The sequence below is a fragment of the Hemitrygon akajei genome, chromosome 14, assembly GCF_048418815.1.
Source record: "Hemitrygon akajei chromosome 14, sHemAka1.3, whole genome shotgun sequence".
NCBI classification, from domain to species: domain Eukaryota; kingdom Metazoa; phylum Chordata; class Chondrichthyes; order Myliobatiformes; family Dasyatidae; genus Hemitrygon; species Hemitrygon akajei.
The window spans coordinates 8,299,619-8,320,967 of NC_133137.1; the positions used below are offsets into that span (position 1 = coordinate 8,299,619).

At 40.6% G+C, this 21,349-nt stretch overlaps 1 protein-coding gene across 1 annotated transcript in view; it reads right to left on the reverse strand.

The window, feature by feature from the left end:
* The window catches only part of srrm4 (serine/arginine repetitive matrix 4), a 333,285-nt gene that overhangs the window by 4,629 nt on the left and 307,307 nt on the right, over positions 1–21,349 (reverse strand). The window contains exons 9-12 of the mRNA XM_073065448.1: positions 8,827–9,185; positions 6,984–7,214; positions 3,756–3,866; positions 1,183–1,323 (exon numbers count right to left, since the gene is read on the reverse strand). Coding sequence (XP_072921549.1) covers positions 1,183–1,323; positions 3,756–3,866; positions 6,984–7,214; positions 8,827–9,185 — 842 coding nt within the window. The remainder of the gene's footprint in view (positions 1–1,182; positions 1,324–3,755; positions 3,867–6,983; positions 7,215–8,826; positions 9,186–21,349) is intronic.

Below are 21,349 nucleotides of genomic sequence, written 5' to 3' on the forward strand. Positions count from 1 at the left end.
CTCAACTGTGTGACATATTTAACTGCTATTAACTGCATGGTTCCTCATGGTTACTGGTCTAGCAGGAAAAGAGGATGCGGAGTAAAGACTGATATGCGTAAGGTTAGGAGTGATGCCGAGAAGGACTTCTTCAGTTAAAAGTCAATCAATGGATGGAAGAAGTTGCCATGATGGATGAGTAAGAGAACGATGTTGGAGTCACTGAGGAAACATCCAAAAGTTGCTGGGGTGAGCATTTGAGAGGAGCAAGAAAATGATAACACTGGTCTAATGAATGACACAATAGTGTCACGGGTAGATAGAGTGGTGAAGAATGCATTTGGCATGTTGGATTTCATCATTCAGGGCACTGAATATAGGAACTTGGAAGTTACTGTATGTTGCAGACATTAGTGAGGCTGCACATGGAGTATTGTGTACAGTTTTGGTCACCCTGTTATTGTCATCGACCCATCTGGCAATTCTGCATTAATTGGGCCCTAACCCACTTGCCTGATTTCCAATCATTCCCAGTTCAGCAAATTACACACACCTGCTTCCCATCAGTATCTGCAGGATAAAACCCTGGAATCACAACAAAGAACTGCCAGTTCGTTGGACAACTCTTGTATGAGTAACCTTGTTTCATGGTTATTTAGGACTGTTAGTTCTAAGTTCTGCATCATCTCCTGGATGCTCCATGTGAACCTTGTCTCTGTATAAAGACTCTCCAAGATACTGGCTCCCCGTTCGCAGTGGTGCTAATGCCTAACAACTCTGCCTCAGCGCCTGTGTCCCCAGCCACGTCCTTGTGACAGTTATAGGAAAGATGCACTGGGGGAATGCAAAAATATTTACCAGGCTGTTGCCTGGACTTGGGAGCCAGGGTTACAAGGAGAGGGTGTGTAAACTATGACATTATTTCCAGGAAAGTAGGAGATTTAGGAGTGACCTGATAGAGATCACGAGGGGCATTGAGGGGCATACTGTAGACAAGGTTAAAGCACATAACCAGAGAGGGGATACTGAAAGCAGGAGAGCATGAATGAGAGATTTAAAGGAGACATCAGGGGCACTTTCTTCATGTGGTCTGTATTTGGAATGAACTCCCAGAAATAATGGCCGAGGCAGGCACATTAGCAAAAGTCAAAAGCTGTCCAGACAAGTACATGGCTGGAGATACAGCAATGACTTTTCACTAACCTGGTGATGCGTCGAGGTTCCAGGTGACTTGGAGAATCTCGTCTGCGCTTCCTCATTGGAGAGTAGGACCGAGACCGGCGTCGCCTGGACTCCCTCTCTCGTGAGCTATACTTCTTACTGTCCCGGCCTCGATCGTGGTCCCTATCCAAGTACAGATTAAAGTGTTAATTTCTAAAACAAAACTGAAGCACAAAACAAATAGACCCTTTTCCTTTTCCCTAACAGACATGCACAAGGATCTCCATCATCTACGTTTAATCACCTGAATCTTTTGCTAGGGTTTTCTAGGAGTGAAGTCTTACTTCTCTCACCAAGTGTATTTTGTTTGCTTCAGTGAATTAAACTATGTGATATTCCATTAAGATTGCCCTTGCCTTTATCCAGGTTGGTGAAACACAAGATATGAAAGATTGAGATTATATATCACTGGGCTCAAGAACAGCTTCTATCCCACAGTTATCTTGCAGAGTCCTCTCAAATGCTAAAAGATGAACTCTTGACCCCCCCAGTTTGATCTCTTACTGTGGTCCTTGCACTCCATTGCAACTCCTCTCTACCTGGAGCAATATATTCTGCATTCTGCTTTTTATTCTTTGGTAATACTTCGATGTACCTATAAACACAAGAGATTCTGCAGATGCAGGAAATCCAGAGTAACGCACACAAAAATGCTGGAGGAAGATGAGAACTGATGAACGGCCTCAGCCTGAAACATTGCCTGTTTATTCCTCTCCATAGATGCTGCCTGACCTGTTGAGTTGCTCCAGTATTTTGTGTGTTGATGTACTTATGCATGGATAGCACTTAAGCAAAAGCTTCTCACTCCATCTGGGCACATATGACAATAATAAATTGTAATGTTAATTAAGGTATTAGGGTAGATTATTAAGGACTGATTCAAACATTTCCTTGCAATAGAAAATCCTTCACAGCTTGTTCTGTGACTGAATGAGAAAGATAGTTACCCTAAACCTTCAGGTCAGATTCTTCAGTTGAATCTGCATACCAGCAAGATCTAAAGTGCAAAGACAGTGAAGGGAAGTTGCTAAAGATCGTAAACATAACACAAAGTGAAATGGGATTTGAAAAGACAAATTTAAAAAAAAATTGATTAAGGTGGGAGATGAAAATGAAATGGCAATTTTAGCCTTGGTCTTTGTACAGGAATATATAACTGAACCATTATATTTGTGTGAAGTTTGCATAAGAGATTCAAATATTCCTTCTGAGCTAAAAGCCCTGTGGTTGGAATAATACGTTAGATAGAATTCCTTTGGAAAGCCATGCTGGAGATACAATACCTGAGACATACTGAATTGTACAGAGGGCAGAACACATGTTGGCAACGTGATGTCTCTCAAACTCCACTAATGGGAGATTTCTCACTGTATTTCTGGGCCAGAGTGTAGATTCATTGATAATGACTGATTGCTATCTTTAAAGAAACTCTCCATCACGCAGGACAATTACTGGGGTGAAGGGAACAGGCAAATTATTGTCCGATTGTTGCTATACTCCTGTGTTAATGATTGGTCGTTCAGATTAGATTTATTTTTTCCCCCCGCATGAACATGAAGCAGGGTGGTCAGGGTGCTTTGCTGGTACTATTCTCCCTATCCAGTTTTCCTAAGTGCTGTCTGGAGCTGCAGTGGTTTATAACCGGGCACCTAAAAAATAGAGAACCTGTCTTGTGAAATGGAGAATTGAAATGACTGCACAGGAATATATGCACTCAGATAGCTATTGACAGTGGCCCACATTTGATTATGGAATGTGTAGCATTTAAAATGAGATACAACACAGCTTAGCAACAATGAGTACACAATGTTGCTTCATGCCCGGCATTAACAATGGCATTTTACATCTTCAGTCAGAACAGCAATTGGCTTGTGAATAATAAAAATCCACAGTGAGCCTGAAGAACTCCAGGCACCATTGCACTGGTACGTTCATTCTTGGGTTAATTGAAATTACTGGAAGCTGAAATGGTTATGACAATGGAGTTGAGGGTGTTGTGTGGAATGCCAGATGTTACTGAGGGGTTAATTGGTGTTGAGGAGTTTGGTAGTGATGTTAACTGTACTACTTGTGCAACAGGTTCAAAAGAAGTTTCTCTAATTAAATATTGATGTTTATTTCTTAATAAGGGATGGAAATGATATATAGATTCACCATGCAAAATCTGACAGTTCCAATCCACTCTGGCATTTGTCCTCTTCTGACTATGTAATCTTCATTTAGTGATATAGAATCAATAATTGTTAACAATTATTTGATGTGAATTAAAACTAGATTTCTGCCTTAAACTTTTGCCTGTCACATAACTTACAAAATCACAAAGGTCCAGAGCCTGTTGCTTTTCTGCAGAAAAAAGTTGCAACCGGCAATTCAAATTTCCACACACCTGCATTCTACGTTTGGAGAGAACATGATCAGATGTACATCAGGTGTTTGGAGAAGATGATGGGGAAACCATTAGCACACTGACAAACTCCATTCCCCACACACTCCCTTGTTATGTAAAGCTGTGCACAGTGAGGTCAGACCCATAAAGCAACCCCTTACTTCATTACCTCTCTGGGCTGTATCTTGAATAGCTTGGGCTGTGTCGTGATCGGGAGCTACTGCTTCCTGGGCTTCTCCTCCTAGACCGAGGTGAATAACTCAGAGAGCGTGAAGAAGACCTGGAAAAGCACAAAGTAACAGCCCTCGATTCTTGGTCCAGGATACTGTGCGTTATGTCTAACTACAGTTATCAAATTTTAACGTGACCTGTGTATCAAACACACTGCAACAGCTCAATTTGAAATTTAAGTTGATGAAATGATTCCGGTCGACTGCACCCAGGGACTGAAACCGATGTCCTGTATGTGTTACAATATCCAACACTACAACGCAGATAGCAGATTTGCAGAGTCACTCAGAAGAGACCTGAGGGAACACATACTTTTATCGATGAGTCACTAGCTAAAGCCATAGTGATGTAGGTGGGGAGAAAAAACAATGGGAATGGGAGCCCTAATATTCAATACACATGGGGATACGCATTTGTGTATCATGGGAAAGTTTAATATTTTCCTCTCAAAGCAGTCACATTTAAATCCCTGCCCTCTCTCCTGAGCCTAAAAGGACAATAACTGATCTAAGCAAAGGGAATCACAGGTCCAGAGCCGATACAGCTCCAATTATAGACAGCTTGCCTTGATGGGTGGAGCCTTTCATTCAGAAGCCCGACCCCAGAACCCCAAAGCAACTTTGTCATGGCAAATTTCCAGAGGGCTGAAGTAAACAATTCAAGGATGTTCTGTAACCCTCCTCGAAAAAATGTAATCTGCACACTGTCTCAAAACTAAGAGAGAGCATTGAGAAGAGCATCAAGAACCCCCACATTCAGAAGCAGAAGGAATGTGTTCCCTTCCCAACTGCCCAACTGTTCACTCCTTTAGCCACCTTCTGTGGTAGAATTTACGGAGGATCTAGAAGTGGAATGGAAGGAAATGGGCACAACACCAAAGGCTGCCTACAAATCCTATTAGCTGCCAGAGTTATGGACCTTTGAATGAGCAGAACTCAAGGATTTCTAGTATAATAACTAAAGAAATCTGAAATTTAAAAAAAATGACTTGTCTTGATAACAATAGCCAATAAACTGCTAGTCTGTCATAAACATCCAAATGGTCTATTAATGTCCAGGGAAGGAAGTTTGCTGGTCTTACCTAGTCTGACCTACAAAGATCTTCAGACCCATTAATGTCTCAGATTCCTAGCTGACTGCTAACCAACAAGGGAACTATAGGAGTACAATCATTGCTGGTAGTGCCAGTCATATCCATATCCCCTGAATGAACGCATTAGATATTGGCGAGACCCCACCTGGAATACTGTGTGTTTGAGGTTTAAGGAGAGACTGCATAGGCTCAGCATATTTCCCTGGGACAAAGGATGCTGAGGGGGTGACCATATGGGGGTTTATAAATTCTTGAGGAGCATAGATAAGGTGAATGACATCAGTCTTTTCCTCCCTGAAAAGGAAGATGTAAAACCAGAGGGCTTAGGTTTAAGATGATAGGGGAAAGATTTAAAGGGGACATGAGGGGCAACTCTTTCACAAAGGGTTTGGTGGGTATATGGAACAAGCTGCCAGAGAAAGTGGCAGGGGTAGGTACAATTTTACTGCTTGGACAGGTTCATGGATAGGAAAAAGTTAGAGGGATATGTTCCAAATGCCGGCAAATAGGACTAGTTCAGTGAGGCAGCTTGATCAGAATCTATGCTGTATAACTGAACGACAAGATAATCGCTGTGCTGATGGAGCGGGAAGAGTATTGTAAAATTGATTGGGTATGACACGATTTCCTCTCTTACACTTCTTATCACTTAATTATGAACAGTTCCACAGCAGGAGAGCAAAGTTCCTCTGCTTAAAGCATTCACTGTCTTTTACGGAATACTGCTGGTATTGAGGGAATCTTAAAGGACATTACACAGTTCCACATAAAACTCGTGGAATATATTATGAATGCTCCTCAGAACTTTGTAAAGAGATTATGATTAGTCTAGTGTAGTAAGGGCTGGGTTTTATATTGACTGACCCAAGGTCTCTGACAGTCCATCCAAATTGACGTTCCTTCTTCAAATATGCTCTTGGGTGTGGTCTTCCTTTGGGACAATGGCCTCAGTATTAAGTCCAATGTAGCCTAAGACTTCTCAGAATAGTGTTCCCTCTGGCACAGTTTTATCAGCTAATGCTCTGTTTGAGTTTGAATGTTTATAGATGACACAGCTATTCACAAACACAGTGGGCAATATGAAAAGGCAGTAAAATTACTATTTATCACAATTAAAATTGTTTGATAGATGTACAATATTTTAAAGCAATTTCAAAAGCCGAATAAATACTTTTAATTGACCTGAATTAAATCAAATGAAAATGCCTGCTTGGCTTTGTGCTCCTGTTTTGGTTTCAGTGGAGCTTCTTTTCATAAACCATCCAGGTTTCCTGGATGAAGTGCTGGGGAAGCTTAAGATGTGCCCTACCCCTGAGAAGGGCACTGGTGCAGTACATGTGTCACAGGACTGTCAGTCCTGGGCAGGAACAGAACCAGAACAGGAACAGAACTGCACCGACCTCCACTCTTCAGTTCCAAGTTTTGAAGGGACTAACTAAGGTGTTTACAAGGTGGCAGACCTTTGAAAGTGAAAGATCTGCCCAAAGGTATCATAGAATCATTGTGGCACAGCACATCCTTAGCCTATTGAGTCTCTATCCATTTATGTAAATCCAAGTTTACTCTCCACACTCAATAACTTCTGCCAGATCCTACCACTCACCCATACACTTGTGTGTCATACATACGGTGTGTGTGTCTGTAATCACACACACTGACCTATTTACAAAGTGTCCTGCATAACTTTGGGATGTGTGAAGCAACCAGAGAATCTGAAGGAAACCCATGTAGGCATCAGGGAGATTGAAAAGAATTCCCTATGGATAGCATATTTAAAACAATTTTCCTTCAGATTAGGGGGATGAGGTCTAAGCACTGGAAGGGCATGATGAACTCCCCTGTTCTTTCTGTAATGACACATCATGTCTCCACTTTGGTGCCTCTTTCTGTGTATCTCCAACAGTTAGCACCCCTTCCCTTGAAATACAACTTGGTTTATGTGTTCAAGACATTGGGATGTAATCTGAACCATCAGAGTTACAGCTGAGTGTGTTACCACTGATAACTGTCTAAATTTCCAGTTCCATTCAAGGCAATCTCATCTGTTCACCTTCAGTGGCTTCTTGGACAAACCTTTTTCCCGAAGAGTGTGATCTGCTTCTGGAATATTTTGTGGTTGACTTGTACTCGGGAGAGCGGGAGCGGGAGGAACAGCTGTAGCTGCGGGAGCTCCTGCCTCGCCCTCTGCTGCTCGGGGATTCACTTCTTGAGCGATATCTCCCAGTTGAACTCCAGGTGGGTGAAGGGGAAGGACTTTTCTTTTTCTCAGAGGTTGTTGGCCAGTTGTCTGGGGAAGATATTTCCCTGAAATGAATGAGAATGATACTGGCGTAAATTTGAATGGACAAGGCACCACTATAATTTCTTGACTTCCATAAACAACTGAAAAATAATAAAAATAGAAGACAAAATAGCCCATCAAGGATACTTCTTCTAAAGACCAGAACTCAAACCTATCATTTTACCTCATGAAGAAATGTCCTTCAAACACAACACCAGGAATACCAGCAATATGTTGATTCTCCATAAAGAAAAGGTTAAGGTCACTGGTCAGTCCTATCAAGGATGAATTAATTAATTTCCTCACCAACATTGATACATTTAATTCCTGACATTGGTGGGTCTTATCCTAAAAAAAATGCCTTTATAGCTAAATGAGAATGACAGCAGTTAATGCTAAAGGCTGCAGCTGGTTAAATACAAACTCGCAAAGCATTAATTTTGGTGTAGGGTAAAACTCTCAACACGATAGTGTCATATCCAGCATTAAATAAAAAACTTGTGGTTTTGGAGGCCAATCATCTTTTCCACAAAACATACCCGCAGGAGTGTTTCAGGGCCCAGTCATTTTCTGTGGCTTCATCAGTGACCTTCCTTCTATTATAGGACGTTTAAAGATGTTTGATGATTGTGCATTGTTCAAATTTATTTACAATTCCTCAAAAAATGAGGCAGTTCATGTCTGCAGGGGACAAGCTGCCAACAGTTTCAGGCGTGGACTGATAAGTGACAAGTAGTGATGAGCTATGACTACTGCCTCAGGTCAGAGTTGAAGCTCCATCCCTTTAAATTCAATAATCTGGCATCATCAAATGCCATTTCCTTAGCATCTTGGGAATCACCAATGGCCAGAAACCAAGATGTCATATAAATACTGAAGCTGCAGGATACATTAGGTGTTGGGTGTCTGGTAGAAAATAATGAGTCATAAACTCCCCAGTTCTCTATCATCCATGAACTCCAAGTCAGGAATGTCTCCACTCATCTTGGTGAGGAGCTCCAGCTATGCTGAACAAACTCAACAGCATCTAGGACAATTCCTTCAGCTTGATTGGCAGCCAATCCTTTACCACCTTCAGCATCTACCCCTTCCAGCACTGGCACAGGATGACCATTCACAACACGGAAGGCAGTAACCCAGCATGGCTTCTTTGACACAAGCTCAGAAATCCACGACCTCTATCATCTAGGATAGTGGTAATGGACACAGGAGGACAGCACCACCTCCAAGCCATGCATCATCCTGACTTGGAAACCTGTGAATGGTTTTTCATTGAAGATAGATTAAAACCCTAGAACCCCCTTCCTAACAGCACCATGGGTATATTTTATCACATATCGCTTGTTTCATTGCTTGCCACCACTTAGTGAGTATAAACTCACAAAGATGTGACTTCAGAATCAGCCACCCATTGAAGGGCTGGAGAAAGAGTAGGAGCAACATTACATGTTTTCTCCTTCCCGCGCCGTTGTGGGGTGGAGTGGTGGCAAAGAAGGTGTTTGGACAATCTGCTACCATTTAGCCAAGATGTAGGTGGGCTTTCAGATTGCCTGATTTATACACTGCCTGGTGTTGAATGACCATGAAGCCCCTTTAAGCCAGCTCCGCTTCTTACAGATCTTTCCCGAGACCTACCTCCTGGTCCCTTTGTCCAGCTGATAAGCTGGAGATGCACTTGGAGATGAGGCCACAACTTTGCACGGAGAGGAGCAGCTTGTCAACGAGTTCCCTGAATCTGAACTAGGCTCGGCTTCACCAAACTTCAGTTTGCCTGGAGAAAGCGTCTGGTGGCCTAACTCTGCGTGGTGGTTGAGCGTCTGCCCCTTCTCTTCCTTGGTTTGCGATCTGGATGAGGGAGCTTTGGTTGATGGGGGTGAAGCGGTATCGTTGCCTGAATCATAATCTTGATAAGTTCCATTCTGGCTGGGCACATTATCAGGCTTGCTGTATTCTTCCTTCACAAACTTGTGGCCAGAAGAACCTGACTTGTATATCTGCAAACAGAAACATTGTGCTGTTACGTGGCACAGTGTTGATGGGACAGTATTCTGCCTGTATGATGCACTCTCTACTGTTAAAGGCACCTAACCCCCAAACACAAAAGAAAATTTTTCCAACATGAAAACTCGTAGAGTTAGACATCATGCATTTTTTTTTCCTTTTTTTTGTTTTAAAAAAAGCATGCGAACGATGTTATAATCAAAGAAGAATGGTAGGAGAGAGGAAAAAGAAATAAGCTTTTTTTTTCAAATTATATAAAAGGAAACACAAGAAATGATAAGTAGGATGTGAAGGAAGTAAAATAAGATATGCGTACAGAACTACATACTGCATTAAAAGGAGAAAACCAATAGGCCCCAGTAAAGCGTGGCATTAAAAGGACAATGAACAAACATCACAAAATGAGATTTATGTATAAAATAAAGTCGCAAAACAAATAGACCATTACTTTAACTAAAAAAGCCCCTCTGATAGGTACAGCTTTGTTGTGTTTCCTGCAGAAGAAATCTATTCTCTCCAGCGACCTATAATAAATCCCTAGTCTGCGGGTAGCATCGACTTACCAATCAAGAATTCCTCCTTAAGTAGGTAAGGTGTAAGAAAAAGGGAAGAGCGGGCAACATAAGTGCATCATTAGAGTCTCAAATGACAAGAAAAAAGACACAAAACCCTGTCCAATCCCTCCTTTTCTTTTTTTTACTATTGATTTATTTTGTTGCTTTAAATCTATTTCAATTGTTTTGGGTGTATTAGCTTTAAAAAAAATCTAAATTAGGTTTGTCAGCCATATTTCACAGTTTTTCAGTCTTGTTGGTAAAACCTTAACAATGATTTGCAGAGTTTTCAAGCAACAGATTTCAAAGGAACTCATTTGCTCTGGGAATGGTTCACTGGCCTCCATGTTCCCTCAGCATGGTTTAAGGATTTGATTTAACACTGTCATTTGTAAAGTACATTTCAAATAAGTTCATGTAGAAACAGTAACAGGTTGACTTGGTTGACTGAGCAACCCAGTTAACATTTGTGTGGGATTTTTGTAGCACTTAAATTTGGATAAAACTGAAGTTAACTATCCACTCACTGCTAACAGAACCCAGGAGGGAAACAATATGTTGCCAGTTTTATCTCTATTCTGATAAATTTAATGAACTCACATTCTAAGAATCAAGAGGTGTTTCTAAAACTCAATGATTAACATATGCAGAATATATGCAAGCCACATGCCATTTTAGGAGCTGTAGTTCTAAAGCCATGCCACTGTTTTTGATCACTTCCAACTCAACACTGGGTGCAGGACACTAAGGCAAATTTAATTGAGTACTCTTGTATGCTCCGAATGGATATGTAATCTGAAAGAGTGTGACAAGCAATCACTATACAATTCAATTTGTTAAGTTAACAATGTCCATTATCAATAAAATATAAAAGTCTTCTATGAGTGAGTGAGCTAACTTTCCAATAGTATCTTTACACATTCACAGAAAAGCTTTAAGTATGATAATAATTTTACAACAAATATAATTCTACACCTGTGAAAACCTGCTTGGACCTCTGAAAGGACAAACTTATAATTTCTGAGAGAAGCTACGATGAGGAACAAAAATTAGAAGGCCATATTAATGCAGGCTATTTAACTTAAACTGAGGTAAAATGAGAGAATAAGTATTTTGACTACTTTAAGGGATAATGAAATATGAAATTCCGTGATTGCCAACTGACCTTATTATAGGGTGAGGGAGGAATGGTGGGTGAAGGAGGGATGATGGATGGGATTCTGCAATTCTGAACAACATTCAGAGTAACAAGAGACACAGGGGTGGAGAATATGATTAAGAGAACCGTGCCAACATTCATTTAGAAGTCACCAATGTTATGTGCAGCAATTACTGGGAAGCTAAAAGCAGTAATGGCTCATAATTTGGTAGGAATTATTCAATGATGTAACCCAATCAGCAGAGATGAAGTCTGTAATTGATTTATGGTTTTAGGGGAATTTTTTACAAAGTTTCTCATTATTAGGCACTTCAGTGTAATAGTTATGTATTAGACGAGTAATTGAGATAAGGCAAGCTCTGACTGCTTTCTGGCAGCTTGGGCAGCATAAATTTGGAACTTATAAATAACTGGAAATGAAAAGATGATTTTGATAAAAGTGTCCATAAAGCTGTTAGATTGCCACTAGAGCGGTAGTTAGTTCTGTTGATGTGACAGACAATTAACATAATATTGGGAGGGAGTAAATAGATTCTGTGCCAGCAGAGGAAACTTCTTAAGGGGATAGAGTGTTTAGAATCAACATTAAGCAGGTGAAAATTAAATTCAGGAAGCACTTTTCAAACTAATCCCTGATGCTGAGGACTGTACTGCCTCAGAGTTTACATATCCAGAATAAAATGAGACTTCTAAAAATGAGGGAAAAGAATTATTTATTTTTATCAAAACCATTTCTGATAGAAATATTTACAATTATGAAAGGATAGGGCATAACGGAAAGGAGCAGTCCATTTCCAGTAGAGGAGAGGACTAGAATGAAGGGCCATAGATATAGGGTTAGGTAAAAATGATTTAGATCAATGAAGCACTCTACACAGGGGTTAATAAAGTTGGAGGTCGTTGTTAGTTGCTGAAGCAGCAAGTTGAATTGCGTTTAAGATTAGGTATGGATAGTGGAGATGCAATAAAGGTAATTTCAATATGGATAACTTGGTAAAATCTATATGTTTTGTGGAAGGAGAAAGCACAATGGGACTAGTGGTCCGTTGATGTTTTTTGACTTCTCTGAACTCCAGGCATATTTACTTTGGTGTCAATGATATAAAGAATGTGCAAAGGTGGAGGCAATTTGGAAACTATTGGTCTCCTCTGGCTAATGAAATAGAAGAGCAAATTGATTAGCTGCTTTAAGTATTCCTGGCACTGTATTAAGAACGTTTCCCCTCTGACTAAAGCAAATTAGCAATTTAAGTCTCTAGATTTCCTAATATTGTCACCATTTACTTGAGAGGGTAAGAAAAGCAAGGGCTGTTAACTGTGAACGATTAAACTTTCTGCTTCTGGAATCAAACTACTTAATAAATGGTTTATGTGGGATTTTTGTCACAGGGTTTATGATGAATATGGCAGATTATGGGTGGATCCAATTACCTATGGTGTACATGCTCTTGACCTGCTTTATTATCAATCTACAGTACTAATCGTGATGATTAATTGGATAGAAGTAATATCTGTGAGTTCCTGTGTGTTTGGGGGAAGAGTCTTCTGTGAAAAGTGCATTTTTTAAAGAAGTCTTAAAAATCAAATGAAATTTATTAAACTACAACTCCTAAAAGTGTTTGCATTATAAATGTGTAAATTAAAAAAAAATCAAACCTGGCTGACACAGAATATGATATGGCCTCAGGTTCTAGAAATGAAACATTTTAAATAAAAGAGGCAGGGATTCACTTTATAATTTACATCAGCCAATGTCCCGCACATTTTCATACTGCAATATAATTCCTTTGCTTTTAAACAACATTTAAAAAAATTACATTGTCTATTCCTGTTTGCCTTTAACGGTAAATTTAGTGACAATACCCACCTTTCCCTTATTCATTTCGAGTGCAGTATTAGAAAGAAAATGTAAACAAAATTTCTAGATTGGAGTGCAACAGGAGGAAAGTACATTGACTGTTTACGTACTCTTTTATATGGCACAAATTACTTTTAGTTCTCATTCTCTTAACACCAATACGAAACTCTGTGTGCTGACTGGCGGAAGCAACCACTCATAGCCTGAGAACCATGTCAAGAAACGTAGGTTGGAATGGGGAACAAAGTAAAGATGGTTTTAACACAGAGTGAGTGAGTGAATGGTAGTTTAGTTCATGATAACCATCCCTCCGCTGTATTATAAAGTACAACATCTTCAGTGATACACCATTTACACTGCTTTTGAATATTTTGCTTCTGAAAGCATGATTATGTAAATATTGAACCTGCCTAGGGTTCTGATGATGGATCCACGGTACCACTCACCCCCAACCTATTATTGATGTGAGCGGCACTTCATTGTGCTTAAGTGACTGTGTTTCACAGTGAGCTTCCAGTTGCCCATGTTTTTCATTCACACAAGCATCTTTCATGCACAGAAATCCTTTTTAAAGGTTTCTCCCCCTAACCTGGAATGCTTTTGTGCTCATTCTAGTCCTCATTGTTTCTCAAGATAAGGCTAGCTCATTACCAGACCAGCTCAGCGCGGGAGAGAAGCAAATTGAAATTTCTCTTGTTTGTACTCTGCTGTACAGAGGTTTGATATTTCACAGTGAGCACATAGTGAGATAGGCATTAGGATGGGAAGCCCTTTATTTCTTCTTCCCTGGACTTCTTGGCTGTGATGGACAAAGGCCCAAGACATGGGCTAACTGTAGCAAAGAGCTCCTGTCCTACCATTTACCATTCCACATAAAACATGGATCACAGGGTTGAGCTGGATGACAGGCAGTTTGAAAAAAATGTTTTATTTATTATTAAATCTTCTTCAAACATATCCATCAATATGATTACACCTGGTGAATTACTCCTTATATTCCCTTGGTTAGAGAATAATTCACAACCAGCTGTGGCCAAATACATAAATGACAGGATCATGCCATGCCACAGTAAGTATTTATCTGCAGCACTGCAAAATTAACCCTCTCCCCCCCCCAAATCATCATGGGCTCACTGTTCAGTAATAACTTTGCTTCAAGTTACAAGACTGAGTGTCAGTGTTTCTGTTCTTTCTGCCTTGGAGCCTAGCCCAAGCAAAGCACACAATCAAATATTAAATATAAAAACTCTCTTTCACTCTTCATGCTCCCCCCTCTCCCAAACAACTTCTGCTCTTCCTTAGAATGCTGTTGGTGAGTTAAAATGACAGCTAGCCCTTGGACTCGTGGCTGCCTCCAGCCACACAGCCATAATGCCATCATGCTGAAGATTATTAAAGGCATTGTTATGCTACTTCACGTAAAATGCTGGAGAAACTCAGCAGGTCAGGCAGCATCTATGGAGGGGAATAAACAGTTGACACTTTGGGCCGAGACCCTTCAGGACTCAAGAGACACCGACTATGTTTTCCATCCATCTATACTGGCTGACCTGCTGAGTTCCTCCAGAATTTTATGTGTTGCTCTGGATTTCTAGCATCTGCAGAATCTCTGATGTTTATGTTGTTATCCTGCTTGCTTGAATGGAGGTTATAACTTTTAGACAGTAGGGACTATGACAATAAAGTTGCTGTTCCTCTTAGAGTTGAACAATAACCTGGAATTTATGTACCATTTTAAAAAAATTGAATTTTTTTTTAAAGAAGCATACAGGATAGTAAAAAGAATGGGCACATACATAGCATTTAAAGTTTCATTTAAAAATATCTCATTTCTTAATGTATTCATTTAGTTGTGATTTGGATATCTCTGGAAAAACTCGCATTTGCTCCCTATCCCTAACTGTCTTTGAACTGAATGGCTTATGAGACCATTTCAGAGGGCATTTAAAAGTCGACACGGTGTGTATTATTTTACTCAGGATCCATTCCAATATTTGGTTGTTTTTCCACTCAAGAATCTTGGCGGACTCATTGTCATTAGTCATTTTCCCTCTGTCATTGTGACTCAAAATCATTACTTCTACGACTCTCTAAATTAGGCTAATTTCACTTTGAAATTACTGTTCATTAATTGTGGTGCTCATTATTGCATCTTTCCAACAAACTGATTATGTATCAAGATCAATTAATTTGAAACAACAAGTCTCCCATGAGAAAGTCATCCAGAAAGTCATGAGGCATGGGATCAGTGGGACCTTGGCTGTTTGGATAAAAATTGGCTTACAGGAAGAGAGCAGAGGGTAGTAGTGGAAGGCAAGCATTCTGTCTGGAGGCCGGTGACTAGTGGAGTGCCGCAGGGATCTGTCCTGGGACGCCTGCTCTTTGTGATTTTTATAAATGACCTGGATGAAGAGGCAGAAGGATGGGTGAGTAAGTTTGTGGATGACATGAAGCTTGGCGGAGTTGTGGATGGAGCTGTACATTGTCGAAGGTTACATGAGGATATAGACAGGCTGCAGAGTTGGGCAGAAAAGTGGCAGATGGAGTTCAATCTGGACAAGTGTGAGGTGATGCATTTTGGAAGGATTAACCAAAAGGCTGAGTGCGGGGTTAATGGTCGGTTACTTAAGAGTGTGGATGAACAGAGGGACATTGGGGTTCAAATCTATATATCCGTCAAGGTTGCTGCACAGGTTGATAGGATAGTTAAGAAGGCCTATGGGATGCTAGGCTTCATTGATAGGGGGATTGAGTTCAAGAGTAGAGAGGTCATGTTGAAACTCTACAAATCTCTGGTAAGAGTATTGTGTTCAGTTCTGGTCATCTCATTATAGGAAGGATGTGGAAGCTATGGAAAGGGTGCAGAGAAGATTTACCAGCATGTTGCCTGGACTGGAAAACAAGTCTTATCAGGCAAGGTTAGCAGAGCTGGGACTTTTCACTTTGGAGCATAGAAGGATGAGAGGGGACTTGATAGAAGTCTACAAGATTATGAGATGCATGGGTAGGGTGGATAGCCAGTACCTGTTTCCCAGGGAACGAATAGCAAACACCAGAGGGCATATGTACAAAGTTAAGGGAGGGAAGTTTAGGGGAGACATCAGGGTTAAGTTCTTTACACAGAGGATTGTGGGTGCCTAGAATGACTTGCCAGGGATGGTGGTGGAAGCTAAAACATTAGGGATATTTAAGAGCCTCTTCGATAGGCACATGGATGAAAGAAAAATAGAGGGTTATGGGGTAGTGTGGGTTTAGTACTTTTTTTAAAGGAATATCTGGGTCGGCACAACATCGAGGGCTGAAGGGCCTGTACTGTGCTGTAGTATTTTAATTCTAATTCTAATTCTATCATGATATACTTTTAAGTGGAACGTGGTTATCCAAATTAGCAGATACAACAGAAAGTATAAAAGGAAGCTGACCACATTTGATTTCTAATGCTATGCATTCTGCTGTAACATAATAGCTCTTGCTTGAGGAAACAGCAAATGTGACAAATAAGGTCACTCTTCCCAGCTGTCCTGCTCAGTAAACCAGGCGCCATTGTGAAATCCTTGGAATTCCCAAACAAAATCTGGAGATTACTCACACTGGCTGTAAGCAAAAGGCAGAGGTGAACTGAACTGTGCGTCTTTCAAAGGAGAAGAAGGCAGTATCACCGTACAGGTTTGGGTGATTGGAAAATAATGTTTGATTTCCTTAGCTGGAAGAGAAGCCAAGCTTTCTGAAGTGTTTACAGAGCACTGGATAGCAAAAGGGGAAAATCTAAAACAAAGGTTGGCAGCATCCAGCAAGTTACCAAGTTGTAAGCATTTCTCGGTCCTATGTAGAACTCTAGGCTTCCAAACCCACGGACAATGTGGCCAAATCAAGGCAATAGATCAAATGGTGAATCTTTTATTTTGAAGAAAATCAAAAAACATAAATCACTCAGTTTCAACAATTGGAAGTAGCTTTTGGCAATTACATTGTAATCAATTTATAATAATTATTTCAATTAAGACACATATTGGAATAAATCATAAATAGTTAAGGGGTATGAACACATCCTGTGGAAAATATATTTAATACTATTCTTGTTTGCTTAGTAATTATCAATTTTCATAGTGTCATGCTCATCATTCATGCTAATTCTACCCACGGGTTGGTACTTCAGGCTGATCCCCTTGGAGGCAAGGTTTTTGACAACACCCGTGCCAAGATATTCGCCAGGAATTTATTTTGACCTCGGTAAAGGATGACAAAAAACGGCCAGGTGTGGGCAGGGAGCACAGGGACAGCCTAACTGGAGATAAAGTTCTTCCATCTAAGATGTCCACTGTAGTGTGATGTGTGGAGGCAATCGTGAGAGAGCTGGGAACATCAGGCCTTCAGAAGCATCAGGGCAGGAAGAAGTGATTGGTGTCACATCATGGTCATGTTTGAATTGGGAACCTCTTTAGGCATGCATTCAAAGGTTAGGCTGCGGTGTGGGTTTAAAGGGGATTGTGCTGAAAGGGGATCCTTGGTGAGGAGACGAGAAGTTGAACCAGAGGACAAAGAAAAGGCTTAATGAGGAGCTATCTATTAGATCATCTATGCATTGGAGTCCATAGTCACAGGCCAGTTTAGGCTAGTAACTACAGCAGCAGGTCTCTTGTGTAATGTGAAAGCATACTTCTTTGCTGTGTGTAGATGATGCTCAAGCACAAATGCATTTTGCACAAGTGATATTGTTTAACATGGGTTATGTATTAGAATGTCACATGGATGAAGCAGCTAAATAAAACACTAGTCTGTTTATGATTAAGTTATTTTGTGTAAAGTACATAAAACATAGGACAGTACAGCACATTACAGGCCCTTTAGCCCATAGTGTTGTACCTACCTTTTAATCTACTCCAAGATCAATCCAATGCTTCCCTCCCACATAGCCCTCCATTTTTCTTGCATCCATGTGCCTACATAAAAGTCTCTTAATTGTCTCTAAACTGCCTCCATCACCATCCCCGGTAGTTCACTTCATGTACTTAGTACTCTGTGTAAAAACCTACTTCTGAGATCCCACTACACTTTCCTCCAATCACTGTAAAAGTGTGTCCTCTCACATTAGCCATTACCTCCCTGGGAAAAAAGGTGCTGGCTGTCCATTCCATCTATACTTTGTAACATCTTGTACACCTACAAGCTGGGTCCAGGACAGGCCCTCTAAAATAGTAATGCCCTGAAATTTAAAATTGCTAACCCTCACCACCTCTGATCCTCCGATGAGGACTGGCTCATGGACCTCTGGTTTCTCTCTCCTGCAGTCAGTTCCTTGATCTTGCTGACATTGAGTGAGAGGTTGTTGTCATGATACCACTCAGCCAAATTTTCAATATGCTGATTCAGCACCACTTTTGGTTTGGCCCACAACAGTGGTGTTATCAGTGAACTTGAACTGGTATTAGAACTTTGCTTAGCCACACAGTCATAAGTGTAAAGTGAGTAGAGCAAGGGGCTAAGCACACAGTCTTGTTGTGATCCTGTGCTGATGAGAATCGGGGAAGAGACGTTGTTGCCAATCCGAACTGACTGGAGTCTACAGGTGAGGAAATCCAAGATCCAATTGCACAAGGAGGTATTGAAGCCAAGGTCTTGGAGCTTATTGATTAGTTTTGAGGGGATGATGGTTGCATTACAGCCTGGTACGGAAACACCAACGCCTTTGAATGAAAAGTCCAACAAAAGGTAGTGGATTCGGACCAGTAACATCACATGTAAATCCTTCCCAATCATTGAGCATGTTTACATGAAACACTCTATTAGGAAAGCAGTATCCATCTTCAATGATCCCCACCACCCAGACCATGCTGTTTTGTAGGAAAATTCTACAATAAATACTGGACTTGGCATAGTACATCACGGGTAAAGCCCTCCCACCAGTGAGCACACCTACGTGAAATGCTGTCATAGGAAAGCAGCATCCATTATGAGAGATCCTCACCACCCAGGCCATGCTCTTTTCTCATTGCTGCCATCAGGTAGAAGGTTGTTGTATCTTAGGACTTGCGCCACCAGGTTCAGGAACAGTTATGACCCCTCAACCATCATGCTGTTGAAGCAAAGGGGATAACTACCCTCACTTGACCATCAATTGTAGATGATTGGTGTTGTTCCCATTACCAACTACCTCACTTTAAGGTCTCTTTATCTTGTTTTCTCATGTTCTCATTATTTATTGCTATTTATTCATATTTGCATTTGCAGTTTGTTGTCTTCTACACTCGGTCTTATCTTTCATTGATCCTGTTATAAATACTATTCTATAGATTTGCTGAGCATGCCTGCAGGAAAATTGATCTCAGGGTTGTATATGGTAACATGTATGTACTTTGATGATAAAATTACTTTGAACTCTATCAAGTCACCTCTCATCCTCCTTCACTCCAAAGAGAAAAGCCCTAGCTTGCTGAATCTTTCCAATGTATGGCCACAACCTGGTAAATCTCTGCATCCTCTTTAAAGCTTCCATGTCCTTCTTGTAATGAGGCAACTAGAACTGAACACATAAGTGGTTCTTTTCACTATCTCACAGAGCAGTGGTATTAACACCATGCATATCACCTTGCCTTCTAGTCCATACAGAAGGCCCAGCATGCTGAATAAACCAATCCAATTAATGGGATTTTGATTATGATTGCCTACCCTTTCAAGGTAAGGATTTCTACTCAATCACAGGAAATGGATAACTGATGATTTTGGGACTGAAAACTCTACCAGTTGATTATTTTATGAAATATAAACAGTATCACAAAAGATGTCGAATTATCAAAAGAAGGCATTTCTGTTGATGTATGGAGAAGGTAGATGAGGCCTTCGGACCTTACAGCTTATGTTTTGTTTCACTGAGAGACTCCTACAATTGAATATGACCTTGCTTGAAGTAAATTTTTGATCATTACCTGATAAATGCAGATGATCGCTAATATTTTGTAAATCAGAATCAAAAGGCTGACAACATTCTCAGTGATTATGCCAGTAAATGATATTCCAATGAGACACTGAAGCTGGGTCTAAGAATGCATTGAGGCGTCTTAATGGGAACGAACAAGGTTTCTACTACATTCACTTTTACAACCAGCTGTGCTTCGATTCCAGAGTTCAAATGCTACAGCAACAAGAGCAATTAATTGAAATTAAACTTCCATTAAACACAGGAGGGAAAGAAAGGAAAAATAAAATTACATTGCTGATTTCAGTTAGGTGCAATCTTTGTAGAGAGTCATGAGCAGTTAAGCATTGACTTTACAAGATAGACTAAACTCCAGAATAGTTCCTTAAGGTTGTCATAGCCAGGGGGTGGGGTTGTGTGGATAGTTTCTCACTACCTATTAACTGCTGTCAATGGCATGTGTCTCAAATAGACACTGACAACTAAGTCTAGCTCCTGGCTTTCATGTGTGACTTAACTACTACACCCTGAGGAACCATTCCTATTGACAGGAGAAGCGGCAAAGGCAGGTTACTTGCGCTTTAAAACCAGTCGCTTCAGGCAGATGGGGCACGTCAGCCCTGCTTGCCAGCTCATGAAGGAGAAGGGAAATTCTAATCTCAAACGTCCGCTGCCTAGCTTCTTTCTCTTTCTTTTCCAGTCCTGATGAAAGGTCTTGGTCCAAAATGTCTGCTCTTTATTCCTCTCCATAGATGCTGCCTGACCTGCTGAGCTCTGTTGTGTTCTTGATACGTACCATGGGTTACTAAGAACAAACCATATTCTGGAAGAACATAACTAGAACTTTTATTTAACAGCAAACAGCAACCACATCTTAACCATACAAGCTTCTCAAACATTCTGTCAGTTCTGCACATGCTCCAAACTCTATCACGTGACACACGATATCACCACATCTTCCTTTCCTTGAAAAGAAAAACAATTAGCAACATTAATCAAAACAAATGCATAATTTAACATGTCTCTATCAGTCTCTCTGGGGGTTTATGAACACGAGTAGACCTTCTAAGTGGTTCACACAGTTCTTGTGTTTCGTTGTTATTTCCATGTTTTGTCTGGTCTGCATCAGTTAACTGAAACTCCGAAATTGGCTCCTTCTTGAGGTCTTTGTGATTTCTTCTTAACACTGCTCCTTCTTCTGTCTGGACCATGTATGATCTGGGTTGTACTTCCTCAAGTACTGTAGCTTTCTGTGTCCATGTGTTCATTTTGTCTTGTGTCCTCATTTCATCTCCTTGGTGCAGTTTAGGTAATGGACGAGAACATCTGTCAAAGTATGTTTCCTGCTTTGCTTTGTGTTCATCTTTCCATCTTTTCACTTGTTCACCTCCCTCTGTTCTCAGAAGGCTCTCATCTGTTGGCAGATTGGATCTCAAACGACATCCCATCAAGAGCTGAGCAGGTGAAAATCCACATTCAAGTTGAGTACTATGACAGGCTAACAAAGCTTTATAAAAAATCACCTCCACTAGCTTTTGCTTTGTGCATCAGTTTCTTGATAATTCCAACCAACTTTTCAACAAATCCATTGGATCAAGGGAAAAATGAACTAGATGTTGTATGAACAAAGCCCCAATCCTGAGCAGAATGTCTCATGCATTTGTGGACCATTG